The following is a 15,797-nucleotide window of genomic DNA, read 5'->3' on the forward strand; positions in this document are numbered from 1 at the left end:
CAGTTTATATTGAAAAACATTCTGAAACATTCATCAGATGGAAATGGCTTAAAGCAGAAGGCCAACTTCCTCTTAATATTAGTGAATCTCTAATAACTCAGGTCTTAGGGCTAAAAAAAAAAGTATGATTTGAGTTGTTATTATGTGCATGTTTGTGATTGTACGTTCATTTCGATATCACAGTAATATCTACGCAATGGTCCTACAGAAATCAAATCACATTTGTAAGGAGGAATAAAGCTGTTACATGTACATCTTTCACATTAAAAAATATGACACTTATTGTTAAAGAAAGTATCAAAGCTTATTATGATATCATCGAATATTTAATAGCTATAGAATAGACAAATCATAACATGGAGAATTGTGGTGGGGAGTGCGGAGTGATAAATTATCAAAAATTTGAATACATAGACCAAATTGCTTTTGCATGCACAAACAACTGTAGGCACCATAGGCAAGCAATAATTAGTGAGAAGTTGGTCAGAGCTGACATTTTGCTGGGATGGATCTGATGGTGCTTCATTGTTCAATTCTGGTACAAAGTGTGTATTGGTATCTCTTGAATGCGGTCCATGTCCTTGGTGATGCCAACTGGAAATGAAGAAAACAAAAAGGAAAACAAGATACACATGGTGCATAAATATTACATTTGTTTTATCATGTTTACTTAAAGACTGAATTTATTTTCTTTGAAAGGACAAGATGTCATCCAGCTTACCGTACAACTCATTGTGGATCCATGCGTGGACATATGGGGTGTAAGATGCCCTTATCGTTTTTGTTTTTTTGAACAAAAAATCAACAGAAAAAACTGGAGGACGTGCGTGTGGTTCTCCCCCCCCCCCCCCACACACACACACACTTTACAGAATTCCTGGACCCACCCCTGACAACTGCAAAAAATAATGGTACATATTAGCCAGGATGCTACATTCTATGCTTGTGTATAGTTGATATCATCCTTTATATTTGTCATTATATGACAGCAATAGCATCATTTATTCCGGATTACTAATGGTTATTCCAATAAGATTGAGTCAGCAATATCTGGGTTGGGTTTCCCGATTAGATTAAGTGCTTTACAAACACTCACCAGTGAGAAGTTGGTCAGAGATGACATTCTGCGGGATGGATCTGACGGTGCTTCATTGTTCAATACTAGCATTGGTATCTCTTGAATGCAGTCCATGTCCTTGGTGATGCCTACTGGAAATGAAGAAACAAAAAGAAAAAGAAATACACATGATGCACAAACATTTCATTTTTTTCCATCATATTTATTGAAAGATTGACTTTATCATTTCTTTTACCAAGATTAACCTTTTAATAGCACAATTTTCAGGTAGCCCTTTGTAAATGTCCACAAACAAGAGGGTTTTTTTTCCCAGCAGAGATCGGACAGATTGGTGATCTGCATCAATGCAAAAGCAGTCAAACGGTACATGCATCCTCATTTGAAAATTGCTCATAGATTATCACTCTGCTTGGATGGTCCAGGTACAATTGCTACATTCTCCAGTTGTGTGTTAGCCATTTGCTACAATATGACAAGAAGAATAACATGTCATCCAGATTGCAACCAGTGGTTAATTCATGTGGGGCACATCGGGTGTAAGATACCCTTTATTTTTGTCTTTTTTTAACAAAAGAAATGAACAGAAAAACTGGAGGACGTGCCAGTGGTCCCCCCCCCCCTCCCAACTTTCACAGAATTCCTGGACCCACCCCTGACAACACAAACACTGGTACATGGTAGCCAGGATGCTACATTCTTTACTTGTGTGTAGTTTACGTCATCCTTTTTAATTGCTATTAAAGTGTATAAGACAGCAAGAGCATCATTTAATCTTAATTACTAATGGATATTCCAACAAGATTAATGCAGCAATATCTGGTTGGGTTTCCCAACAAGATTAAGGCTTTACAAATACTCACAGTGAGAAGTTGGTTAGAGCTGCCATTTTGCTGGGATGGATCTGATGGTGCTTCGTTGTTCAATTCTGGTATCGGTATCTCGTGAATGCAGTCCATGTCCTTGGTGATGGCAACTGGAAATGGAGAAAACAAAAAGAAAAAGAAAACACACATGATGCATAAATATTACATTTAAAAAGAAATCATATTTATTGAAAGATGGACTTTATCATTTCTTTCAAAGGACAAAATGTCATCCAGATTACAACCCATGGTGGATCCATGCGGGGACACATAGGGTTTAAGATGCCCCCTTTTTTTTAATAAAATAATTAACAGAGAAAAACTGGAGGACGTGCGTGTGGTCCCCCCCCCCCCCCCACAATTTGCAGAATTCCTGGACCCACCCCTGAAAACTGCAAAAAATACTGGTACATGGGAGCCAGGATGCTACATTCTATGCTTGTGTATAGTTGATGTCATTCTTTTTATTTGCTATTATATGGCAACAATAGCGTCATTTAATCCAGATTACTAATGGATATTCCAACAGGATTGATTCAGCAATATCTGGTTGGGTTTCCCAACAAGGTTAAGGCTGTACTAACACTCACCAGTGAGAAGTTGGTCGGACCTGACATTCTGCTGGGATGAATCTGACGGTGCTCCTTCATTGTTCAATACTAGCATTGGTATCTCAGGAAGGCAGTTGATGTCTTTTTTGATGCCAACTGTAAATGAGGAAAACAAAATATACATAGCCCATGTTTATTTTATTGTCTCTATCTGATTTTTTTTTTTTTAAGATTGAATTTTTTTAAATTCTTTTTTATTTTAGATTAACCTTTTAATACCACAGTTTTCAGAAAGCCCTATTTAAATGTCCATAAACAAGACTTGCCCATGAGCAGAGATCGGACAGACTGGTGATCTGCATTAATGCAAAAACAGTCAAACGGTACATGTATCCTCATTTGAAAATTGCTCATAGATTATCACTCTGCTTGGAAGGTCCAAGTACAATTGGCAGACAAGCTTCATTCTCCAGTTGTGTGTTAGCCATTTGCTACAATATGACAAGAAGGATAACATGTCATCCAGATTGCAACCAGTGGTTGATTCATGTGGGGCACATCAGGTGTAAGATACCCTTTATTTTTATTTTTTTAACAAAAGAAATGAACAGAAAAACTGGAGGACATGCATGTGGTTCCCCCCCCCCCCCCAACTTCACAGAATTCCTGGACCCACCCCTGACAACTGAAAAAAACACTGGTACATCGTAGCTAGGATAATACATTCTTTGCTTGTGTGTAGTTTATGTCATCCTTTTTAATTGCTATTAAAGTTTATAAGACAGCAATAGCATAATTCAATCTTAATTACTAATGGATTTTCCAACAAGATTACTGCAGCAATATCTGGTTGGGTTTCCCAACAAGATTAAGGCTTTACAAATACTCACCAATGAGAAGTTGGTCAGACCTGACATTTTGCTGGGATGGATCTGATGGTGCTTCGTTGTTCAATTCTGGTATTGGTATCTCGTGAATGCAGTCCATGTCCTTGGTGATGGCAACTGGAAATGAAGAAAACAAAAAGAAAAAGAAAATACACACGGTGCATAAATACTACATTCTTTTTAAAATCACATTTATTGAAAGATTGACTTTATCATTTCTTTGTAATCCAGATTACAACCCATGGTGGATCTGCGCAAGGACACATGGGGTTTAAGATGCCCTTTTTTTAAACAAAAAATAAACAGAGAAAAACTGGAGATGTCCGTGTGGTCCCCCCCCCCCCCAATTTACAGAATTCCTTGTCCCACCCCTGACAACTGCAAAAAACACTGGTACATGGTAGCCAGGATGGTACATTCTTTGATTGTGTATAGTTGATGTCATTGATATTCCAACAAGATTGATTCAACCATATCTGCTTGGGTTTCTGAACAAGATTAAGGCTTTACAAACACTCACCATTGAGAAGTTGGTCAGAGCTGACATTCTGCTGGGATGGATCTAACGGTGCTCCTTCAATGTAGATGATGTCCTTTTTGATGCCAACTTTAAATGAGGAAAACAAAATATACACAGTGCATATATTTTTCACTGTTAACATCATATTTTTTTAAAAGTTGAATTCATTTTTTTATATTAAGATTAACCTTTTAATACCACATTTGTCACATAACCCTATGTAAATGTCCACAAACAAGAGTTTTATTTTTGCCCATCAGCAGAGATCAGACAGACTGGTGATCTGCATTAAATGCAAAAGCAGTCAAGCGGTACATGCATCCTCTTTCCACAGTCAATTGCATGTGCTTATGAAGAACACAAAAACATCATTGGAAGTGAGGCACAAAAATAGCATTTGCTGATAGGCTTACAAACTCTTTTGTTACGTATAGGGCACCCGAATGGGGTCAGCAAGTCAAAAAATTTTAAACTCGGCCTGGCTGGCTACACACATAGATCTTCAGTTTTGCGGTAAAACAAGGGCATTATGAAATTGGAAAAAGTAACTAACACAAAATACAAGCAGATGTGACACAAAAAAAGAAAAGATACTGATAGAAGGTCTAGTATCTGTTCATTAAAGTTTTTTGTTTTTGTTTTTTGTTTTTTTTTAGGCATAACCCAAATAAACATGAATTAAAGCTACACAAGTACATGCTCATGTCTTTATTTTGAAAACATGGTATACCAGGTTGTGCTGTATATGAGTTGACACCATGAAAATGTAATATACCAGGCCCTACTTAAATGCATTCATGCAGTATGAAGTAAGCTACTTCTAACATTGCAGCACAGTTATGAAGTTATTAGAGGCATTGAATAAACACACACACTGTATACTGTCCATACGTTTTACTACAAGTATGTATTAATTTGTGTGCACTCAATCTTACCTAATTTCGCCCGGTAAATGTTGTCATCATCGTCATAATCAGAAGTATCATCTTCGTCACTGCTGTCTACGCCAAGTACGGTGCTCGTGTTTCCATCATCGCTACTGCTTTCAGAATTCTCTCCCCTGTACACAGCAGTAACTGTGCCTTTCCACAGTTTCCTGTGCCATCGCATTGACACACGAACTCCAAGTCGTGGGAAGCTGCCCTTCCTGAATTTCAGCTGATCAACAGCTACGGTATTCCTCGTACCCATCTTTGTCCCAAAGGACTTCAACATCTGGTGGTTTCCCTGAGGACAAAGACCTGTAACAAACAAAAACAAAAACATTCACTACAAGTGTATTAAAAAAAAATTTAATTTTAGCAGAAATGTTTTACCTCAAGTCTATCTAGTGGTCTATTTTTACATTGATCATAAAAATGCAAAAGCACAATTCAACTCATAATACTATAAACGGATAGAGGGCGAAGATTCCCTGTGCTTATGGTACTGCAAAACTACCCTCTAGAATGTGTGGGCACCTATAGCCTATAGCTAGGTTAGATCTGACAATTGGAACATTGCATTTAGACCTAAATTTATATATTTTAATTGTAGTGGAACATCAGTGTATTACTATTAGATATCACAGGAGGGGCTTACTCAAGTACTGCCCTCTGGCCTGTTAATACACTAAAGCAGGGCTGCATGCCAACACTGGAAACTAGTTGAGAGTGAGACTCCCATAGGCCAATGCTATAATTCAGGAGTCAAAATGAGTGAGATCAATAGAAATGCATGCAAATGAAATAAAGTTTTAGAGTGAGAAAGGACCAAAATGAGTGAGTCTCACGCTCAATGCGTGAGAGTTGGCAGCCCTGATATTAAAGCCTTCATTGCAGTGATTTCAATATTATGGAGACTTGGCACTCACAGCGACATAAAAATGCATGCGATAAAAACATACTCAGTACTGGTACCCGTACAAAGCTTTTGCAGTTGCCTAGATCTCTGAACAACACATATGTATTTATGGGCCAGCATTATTTAATCCTACTCCTAGAGTCCCAGGAATCCTAGTAGGCCTATCAGATAAATTTACAGACGTTGGTGAAATTATTCATATTTACTAGGCCTATAGCCAGTATAGGCCCTTCGGCTTCTACTAGCTCCTTCCTTGGCTTACATTGGCAAATTCACATGAGATACATTACACTCAGATTTGGGTGTTTTTCTTTGTGTGTGTTTGCAATCTTGGGGCTCAATCGGCCATAGATATATAAGTAAGTATAGAACCTATCATCAGAACTCTAGGGCCCTTCACTCAATGATGAACCAGCGATTAGCCGCTCTGTTGGCTGTGACCACGTAACTTGTTAGACTCGTCCGACTAGTAATCTCGTACTTTTTGTGGTAATTCCCAAACAACTCACCCTATATGGACCATAAGCACATAAAGTCAACTCAACGAGATCATTGTGAACGTTGTTTTTCTAGACTAAAAGGGTCTATGATTTAAACCCTACTAAACTGTACTGATTACTATGTATAGAGTATCCCTTTGTACCCACATATTTATCTATACACAGGACTACACCTAACAACAAAACGAAATATTTTGGAAAACCCACGACAATCTGCGTATTTATCTTGACAAGTGACAATCTTACGGATAGAACTTGCCTGGGTCTGTTCATTTTATTTGAAATTCCATGATCTCATAGCTACTCATTGTAAAACTCACCGGTCCTGGGGAGGGTCCGGTTGACGCTCCATCGTCTGCTTCTGCCAGTTCTGGCGATACGACACCTTCTCTGAACGCGACTCGAAGATTCGCGACCACCCGAACCGACGTATAGCGGTACGTCGGTTCGGATGAACGCCTTCAGCCAATTCGCGTTCAGGCAAAATGACGTATATCAAATTTCTCTGTTAAAAACACAAAATCCGGTTTCAAAATTTTGTGAGTAGAAAGAGTGTGTGCTGGGCTTTCTTAAAACGGCAAAATCTGAAATTCGAAAAATTTACCGAATTTTGACATATACGACGGTTCGGATGGTCGCCGACGATGTTCAAATGCGCTTTACCATCAGGATTAATAACATTAATGAAACAAGTGAACAGTATACTACATGGTTCAAGAAATGTTTACTCATGTAGATACACACGTATCTATCACAGTGTTATAGTGTGTGTGTGTTTTTGTGTGTGTTTTATCTATTTAATCTGTTTATTCGTAATATATTTATATCTTTATTCACATCTATTTAATCTATTTATTCGTAATATATTTATATCTTTATTCACATACTTATTTTTTGTCAGGCCCAATTCTGTCTATTTAGTTTGTGTGTTTAGCTATGACGTGTCCTCACATATTTTCGCGTTTCCTTACCCAGTGTGTTTCACCTTTCTCTTTCACTCGTTTCTTCATCAGTCTTTTATCCGTTCCCTCTTCTCACCCATTCTACTTTCTATCAAAAGTGGATGTAAAAGTATACAACTAAGGCATTCACTGCCCCAGGAAAATCGTTCATCGAGTTTGGCGGGAATCTTTATTATCAGAAAGAGTAGTACTGGCGAGTTGTGTTGTCAGTTAAGACAGATTTTCTACGGGCATTTTATCTTGCGTAATTATTGGTATACGATCACGAGGTCAATATCTCACTAAGATAAGGAAAGACAGGGCTCATATCTTGTGTACGCTAGTTTTGAAATTGCCACAGCTCTCATGGTCAGTGCTTTCAGTTAGAATCGTTACCAGTCTCTCTGAGTGGCACTGGAGATGTGCAGCCTGACATTAAGTGCGTCTTCTGTGGTAGGATGATGTGAGATTGAAACTTTCTCCCTGCTCTGCAAGTTATCATAACAGCGCATAATTGGACCACGTGATATAAGGCTCTCTTTCGTACACAGTCGTGGCGGCTCTGTCAAAACAGAGCGAGATTACGTATCACACATAGGTTCATGGACGACCGTCGTATGGATGTATCGGGGAGAAGCCGAGAGAGGGGAAATACAGCACGTGAAAGAGATAAGGGGGATGGCGGGTAGGGAGGGAAAAGAGGGGAAAACAGGAGAAAAAGATGGAAAGAAAAGGAGGTGGCATTCACCATTTGCTGTATCGATGACAGTGCCGATTTGTATAAAAGGGAATTCTTGGTTAAAGCGCCTCATCGTACCTATTGAGCAAGGGACGGGTATACAAGTAGCCTTGGTAGGCCTGCTGGGAGGGAGCCGCGGGAGGGAGGGGGAGATAACTCAAAACGAGGCGAGTGCGCCATTTAAAGTGTTTCAGTATGGGAGGTCGATGGCGTAAGGAGATGGAATGGTGAGCGATAGAAACATATTCTATGAGGACGACAGAATTTTTTTTTCATCGTTATCATGGTGAAAGTTGACAGTACAAACAGGCAAGGTCTCATTGATGGACAGACAGACGGATAGACAGACAGACAGATAGACAGACAGAGTCGGAAGGGAATGAGCATGATGGTGACGGTCACCTGTGCTGAAACGCAGCCTCATTTATGAATAATAAATGATGATGATGGTGATGATGATAATGAAAATAATCCTATAAAGAAAAAATCCGTGCTGATTATAAGGCATGTGCCAATATATAGATACATGTATACATATAAGTTAGTTTATTTCTTTGTGGGTTTTCTCCTATTTTTAGATCTTATCGAGGTTAAAGCTGCACATAAGAAAGATCTAAAGGTCAGGGGGAGTCTTCAGATATCTATTTCACCCGTCATCTACACAGTACACTGTTTTCGTGGATATATAGTCATCCACGGAAATCTTCCAGCTATCGTCTGCTAGTAAATGCCCATGCATTCACGTCGATCCCGTGTGACGAATGGGTCTTTGTTTGTGCTGCGTTGTGGGTAATCCCAAACAGTGCTGCCCGGTGGCGCCCTCATACGACAGCGGCAAGGGTGTGTGCGTGCGTGCGTCGTGTGTGTGTGTTGTGTGTGTGTGGATTATTTTTTCCTCTCCATGGTGCTTCGCAGCGGAAATACAAATGGCTTTCTAATAGCGCCCAAACGCTCGAAGCCGGCGAGAAGAGAATTGTAGAAGGTGAATATCGAAAATGTGAAGGAGGTGAAAAGCGAGACGCGAAGGGGACAAAGAAATTAAAGAGTAAGAGAGAAAGTCGAAGGCGAGGGTAGAACGAGGGGATGGGGAGAAAAGGACGTGTGTGTTTTAGTCCCACTGTGTAATCAGCCTCGACAAACATTTGCGTAAGCTTGGGGAAGCCAAGATTAGCAATGTGTGTACATGCAAGCAGGGAGCTTCTGGATGCCTTGTTCACGGTGCTTCAAGAAAATGACTTTTGGGGGCACGTCTAGTTAATGAGCATAATGAGAATAGGTCCAAATAAACACTTTAATGAGAATAATGTCTGCAACACGAATGTATCATGAATTAGGATAAGAATTACCGAACAATACTGAAGAGGACGAAAGAAAATACGATAGTAATCCGCCAAGGAATGGACATACATTTAGAAAAGGTAGCTCTTATTTTATACGGAAAGTGCATGATCATCATTACTTCCGTACTAGTCATAACATAATGACATTTATTCAACAGAAATGCAATATCAAAAGCCTTCCTTATTTCAGATTGACAAAACAATCTTACAATGGAACCATTTTCAAATTGCTGAAACCGTCCATGCCCTTATGTATTCATTGTAATGCCGATACGCCTACACGTAATTTCTAACATTTTGAGATATCATTCCTTTTTGCAGGTACTATCCCCTTTTCAGGATCGTTTGACGAATTCAGAATCTATGTTAGTGTTATAATTGATTGCTCGAAATCACAGCCTTAGATTTCTTGGATACCCTGTAGACGGGGCGTTCGGTTATATCTCCAATTCTGTGGCAACTGAATCAAGCCGCGAGTTTACTCAGCCTTTCGTTGGTCTAACAATTCGCGCGCAGTGTGGTGAAAAAGATATGCAGACGATTTCATTTTGATCACCAAATTCAGCCTATTCAGCCTAGTCCTCCCCCCCCCCCCCCCTTGCCATCAATCCACGGTTTATTAAATGAATTGAATCCTTAGGTTACACCATTCACTCTCTGGGTCTTCAATGACGGTATAATGATTGAAACAAACAGTTCTTTCGATGCTCACAGGGGGCTGTGGAATTGGGTAGGTGTTAATATCCACAGAGGACGCGCCATACCTGAGTATTGGGCGTAGACTTGGCGCCAATTTGAGCATTACCTTAAAATCCCCTTTTCTACCAGTTCTACCAGTGTGCAAGTATAGGGAAGTGTGATTGAGACCATGTTGTGTTTTTCACATCTCGTATTTTCGCTGCAACAATGGCCTCACCACACACGTGCTTAGTTCAAATGCACTTTTTGATATTTCACAATGACCATCTCAACAACGTTTCTGCGACTATCGTCCACGTTCCTGCGCTGCGCAGTTACGCGCTGACCCTACACTCTAAACAGACGACACTGACGCGGGGCAACGCAGTCCTCTCCCTCGATAAACGATTTCTAGAATGGCGCGGTATCATGACAAATACTGTGACAAATTTCCCTCTGTCTCCCTGAGATTGCAGAGATATGTTGAGAGTATAATGTTGACATCCACACAGCTTGTTCTTCTGTCACTTTTTTTCGTCACGTGTTGAGATGCCACATCAAAAGCGCGTGGACGCATGAATGAGTACATCAGCACAAGCGGATACTGTACTTGATGATTATGCTCTTTTTTAGGTAAGCATCTTCGGTGGTAACTGATATAACGATCTTTTTGTTTTCCCTCGTCGAATAACTGGGTGTAGTATGCTGTGTACACTCGACATGTCGACTGGAGTAGTTGATAAGCGTTGCACAACAAATATAGAAGACGATAATGAAAAGAAAAGATGATGTTGGCGCAGAAGAGTGATCTGCTGATACCGTAGAGCAAAGATGGGAAGGACGAACAGATACCGGAGCAGACGACATATGCCTTTCGTGTTCCTTCATCTACTGTACCTTATTCAAGCTACGCATAATCGATTGGCTACTTTTCCCGCTTAGCTGTCATTCTTTCTTCATCGTGTTCATGGGTCATTACAGACGACAATGTGGAATTTAGACGTCTTCTCTTCTTTCTTTTTTAATACCTTTCATTACGACAATTCATCCTCCTTGGACGGGCCTCATGCTCCCTGTCGATATTTCATTGAGCGTGGACGTTTGCCAAGGACAGATAGGCCCATACGAAAGAAGGTAGACGAAGGTTTAATCCGTTAGTTGTATAATTGCTAACTTTACTCTTGTTTCGCATGAATCATACGCGTTGAATGTATATAAGTCTAGCGAGAGCGTCCATTTTTTTGGTTTAAGACTCGGTATCCTTTCGTAGCTTTTCACGACGCTGTGGAGAAGTAATGTGATTTTGATTCATCACTTATTACCTCTGCGCACGAAGATTTTTTTTTTTTTAATCAGAAGAGAAGAAACAAAACAGTAACTGTCAAAAAAAAAATGAGTTTCATAGAAGTTGGTTCATCGGTGGGACAAGTTCCGAGGTAGAGAAAATAACGTACTCTGACTCTGTGAAGGATCGGACAGGGCGTCAATAGACAAAGACACAAGAAGAAACAAGACCAAGATGTGTTGATTTGCATTATCCGCAGATACAGTGAGCTTTAGACTGCATGATATGAAAGTGGATTAACGCAGCTCAGAAAAGAACTTGAATTGACGGCAAATGTGCGTGGTCGCTCTGGAGTTGTAGAAAGTACGCGGCTCTAACCACCTCACGGACAAATTAACGACCGATTTCCAACATCCTTCAAATATTCAATGGGTTTCCCGCTCATCCTATTATGTAACAGCCGTCAATCTATGCATTTTGATCCACACGACTGTATGTGACATACGGTTCAGGTGTTGGACAGGAACCAATTCAATCGATACGGCCCGGTGAAATGCTTTGTGACATGCGTCCACGTCGGATGTTTTTACCGAGACTTAAAAAGAAAAAAGAGCGGCCAGTGAGAATGACCATAGCGGACAGGACATAGGGAAAGGGACGGAGATAGATAGAAAGAGAAAGACAGAAAGAAATGGAGAGAGAGGGAAAGATGAGAAGAGAAGTGGGGAAGGAGAGATGAATGGAGTTTAGAGGAGAAATATTAGGTGAATAATAGTGACGCGCACGTCGCTGCCCTATTAGCGAAGCCATCTTGATGGCGAAGCGGTATCTTTCCCTCCTCTCACCAGCCGAGCAGCACACTACACTCAGACACTTGAAAACGTACACCGTAGAATGCCCCTGAGCCTACATGTGTACTCGTCTTTGTCTTTAGCAACGAGAGGAGTAAGAGGGAAAGAGAGGAGAGAGAGGGAAAAAAGCCATCAATTCCATCGTGATCGAAGTACCCCGAACAAACCAACGGTGATCGGGTTTCGCCGCCGCTGTTTTTACATATTTACGTGTTTTACTTCGACTCTCAGAGAGAAGATGCCCCGAGTTTAGGAAAATATTTGAGCAAGATGAGCCGCGAAAGCAATTCTAAAAGTTTTTTAATATCGCCGGGTGGTGTGGGTTGTCAGGCAGGCAGGGTCGGGAGAAAATGAGAAAGCCTATTCGATACTGCATTGCCTGTAGTGGAAAATGCGAAGAGAAGTACTGGAGAAATCGTGCCTACTGTCAGCCGGTCGCCCAGCTCTGCATATCGCATGCGTCCACAGATCCGTAAGTGCATCTTGGAGCTAAACGTGACACACACATGCTAATAAACATCTTCACTTTTGAAGCCAAAGGGGGTAAAAGAGGCGGATGAAAAGATAACAAAGAATTAAAATTTATCATTGAAGAGAAGATCTGGGTGTATTCTAGATTTAGGAACCAGCCTGGAGTTTGGAGGGCGGACATGAGAGCACGATTTGCATAACACGGAATGAGCGACCACGCGCCAGGCGGATTGATGTCCTTAAACGAATTTTCTTTTCGTCCCCGACACACAGCCGCTTTCACGCTCTGCAGAAAACGATCGAAACGCACGCACCCATCCGCGTACAAAAGATATGGAAATTGGCAACCAACCTAATTTGTGTAATTGGATCCGCATTTAAGCGGAGACAAAACTAATCGGAGACAGTCGGGAACCGTGCATTTAATCTACGGTGCAGCTCGCCGCATGACCGAAAACACGGGCCAAATTCGACGGCATTGTGACATGTCGAATTACGACACGAGAGTCGACGTCGGATAAAAAGAGAACTACAAAACAAGTTCACCATCATTTTTTTTTCCGCATGCTCATTTACATTTGCAAAACTTGAAGGCGAGGACTATTCCCAAGGTACAGGCCTTTGTCAAGTTTCTATGGGCAGCCATCTATGGAGTTTGAGACGAAAGCGTGGCAATGAAGATGACGAGCAAGGGAAAAAGAAAAAAAAAAAGATAAAATGCTTTCTACTCTTAAACACACAACACGCCGGCCCGTAATAAGGCGCCGCATCGCCTCTGAAGGCGCGACAGTGAGGCTGTGTTGTCAAGCAGAGGAGTTTTGAAAGGACGTGAAGTACAGTAATCTAAAATCGTATTTAGACCTGATGTTTCCTTCCCCGAGCTACTCCTCCAAAATATTTCAAGGGACTTAGATACTAAAAGATAAACTCTTTCACTATGAAGATGCCGCTTAAAACTCTCAATACTCCTAGAACTCTTTCACTATGAAGATGCCGCTTAAAACTCTCAATACTCCTAGAACGCCATTTTTGTTTTAACTCTCAGACTTTACATCCGGGTTAATAAGACAAATGGTTGGGGTTGGATTTCTCTCGACAGAATTGGAAAATAAGGAAAGTAAGAAAGAAAGGATGGGCCCAGAATTGTACAGCGTATTTTGATTGTTGTGTATTGAGTCAATAAACGCTGTCTCGAAACCAGATGTTCAATACACAGACATGTACACATGCACACACGACTTTGAAAGTAATAATCCCACTAAACTGGGCTTGAGTCTTTATACCTGAATGGCATGGCATGTGGGATACGTTTTGATATTTCGTCAAAATTTTAAAATGCTGGTATGTTGGTGAATGTGTGTGTTTGTGTGTGACCGTTTTGTCAAATGTGTTTGATTGTGTGCGTATGTTTGTTCGTTTGTGTGTGTGTGTGTGTATGTGTGTGTGTGTGTGTATGTGTGGTATGTGTGTGATTATATATATATATATATATATATATATATATATATATATATATATATATGTATATATATATATATACATATATATATATATATACTTGTATGTTTACGTTTTGCTTGCATGTGGGGTTTTTTTTTGTGTGTATGGTGTGTGTCCTCGGTTGGTATCGAGAGAGTGTCTCTCATCTGTATGGTTCTCAGAGATACCACCTTCATATGTCACGGCCGTCATCCCTCCATCATCGGGATGCCATCCTCTTTGGTCTGAAGAGTCAGGGAAAAGTAGGAGGAGGTACCAATTTTAGGAGGTGTAACACATGGGAATGAGTCCAGGGGAGACAAGCTTCGCACGACCTATCCATCTCAATCGGGCATCCTTCGGCTTTTATTTTCATCAGCATCCGTCTGTCTCCTTCTCTCATTAGACCGCTGTCTCATTCTCATCATCTTAATTCCTCGAGCACTCCCCTTTACTCTGCTTGATTTGCGTTCTCCTTCTTTATTCCGGCTTCCATAATAATGCGACGTTGAATCAACGATGTAATCAACCTTGGCCCTCGCTTTCCCTATTTTCTTCATCTTACCCACCATACCCCTCCCCTCCTCAGTTCTCTTCCCCTCCTACAACCTCCAAGGTATTCTCTTATACGTTCAACTTCCTCGCTCTTCAGTTCCCCCCCCCACCCCTCCCTCTTAACCTTAACCCCATTTGTGTACGCGGCGGCGAGCAGAAAGAGTGGAGATAAAGGATGGGTCAGCGGACGGAACGTCACTGTCACTCAAAGTCGCGATTGTGTATGTTTGATCGATCCCAAGAAATCTTACACAGGCCAATTTTCGGAATAATTACATGTTGCACGATCAATCACAGGGCAGGGAAAGTCTGGGAGGCGGCGGATTGCTTTGTGCGTCTGTTTTCTTCTCCTTTTGAGTCCCGCTTTCTTCGCGTATATTCCTCTTAAGAAATCTTTCTTTTTATTCTCTGTCTTCCTCTCTTTCTTTCTCTTCTTTTTTTTTTAATTTCTCTTCCATCTATCCTTCTTTCAGACACGCTGTATGTGTGTATGTATGTGTGTCCTTTTGTATTTGTATGGGTGTATGTGTTTGTTAGTAAACATGGTTAATTATTACCAAGTTTGCAGTCTGCAGACAAGACCTGAAAGTGTTATCAATTATTGGATGTTTTCGTGCAAATCATCAAGTATTTCAAAAGTAGCACAGCTTGTTAGGTCGAAATTCATCGCTCGTCTTGACATCTTTCTGGGGATTTTGACAAAAAAAAGAAACCTTTGCTCGAAGGAGTTTCTGACTGACGAGACGGAGGTGTTGTGCTTGTCACTCCATACGTAGATCTTGAGTTGAAGTTTTGGGGCAGTCTGACTCACCTTGTTGTTGTTATTGATGTTATTTGTGTTCTTTTGAATTTTACATCTCTTCTTTTTTCCCCTTTTTGTGTGTCCTGCCCAGTACCGGGTCACTCCTATGCGATGGCAGCGACAGAGTTGAACTATTCTTTCCCAAACGCCTGAAGAATTATATCTTTGGAATATTCGCGCCGATTTTTGTGTTCAATGTTTATTTACCCCTAGTCGTCTCCTGGGAACTGGGAACAGCAAAGAACTCCATCTCTTGTTCCACTTTCTCAACTCTGTTGCTCTCCCTTTCTTCCACTTTCATCACAAAATCCCCCCCTCTCTCTCTCTTTCTCTTCCGCTGTCTTTCTCTCTCTCTCTCTCTGTCTCTCTATGTCTTTTGAGGACTCTAGTCTTATTTCATTCTGTTGGTATGTTT

The 15,797-nt window shown here is 40.8% G+C and overlaps 2 protein-coding genes across 2 annotated transcripts in view; one reads left to right on the plus strand and one right to left on the minus strand.

Moving 5' to 3' along the window:
* LOC140230896 (insulin gene enhancer protein ISL-1-like) overlaps positions 1-15,797 on the plus strand; it is an 80,022-nt gene that overhangs the window by 43,692 nt on the left and 20,533 nt on the right. The window lies entirely within an intron of this gene.
* On the minus strand, positions 439-6,631 carry LOC140231015 (uncharacterized). Its single transcript, XM_072311168.1, has 6 exons — positions 6,562-6,631; positions 4,835-5,140; positions 2,532-2,648; positions 1,935-2,051; positions 1,097-1,206; positions 439-594 (listed from the first exon to the last, which is right to left on the minus strand). Exons 2-6 carry the CDS (start codon positions 5,112-5,114, stop codon positions 523-525), a joined length of 696 nt encoding a protein of 231 aa, XP_072167269.1. The 5' UTR covers positions 5,115-5,140; positions 6,562-6,631; the 3' UTR covers positions 439-522.

Source organism: Diadema setosum, chromosome 7 (assembly GCF_964275005.1).
Source record: "Diadema setosum chromosome 7, eeDiaSeto1, whole genome shotgun sequence".
NCBI lineage: Eukaryota > Metazoa > Echinodermata > Echinoidea > Diadematoida > Diadematidae > Diadema > Diadema setosum.

Excerpts from the sequence above, each read along its gene's own strand:
- LOC140231015 (XM_072311168.1), bottom strand. The coding sequence starts at position 5,114 with ATGTTGAAGTCCTTTGGGACAAAGATGGGTACGAGGAATACCGTAGCT. Across the intron at positions 2,649-4,834 it reads CATTTACCGGGCGAAATTAG|TTGGCATCAAAAAAGACATC; the intron begins GTAAGATTGAGT and ends CCTCATTTACAG. Across the intron at positions 1,207-1,934 it reads TAACCAACTTCTCACTGTGA|GCATCACCAAGGACATGGAC; the intron begins GTATTTGTAAAG and ends CATTTCCAGTAG.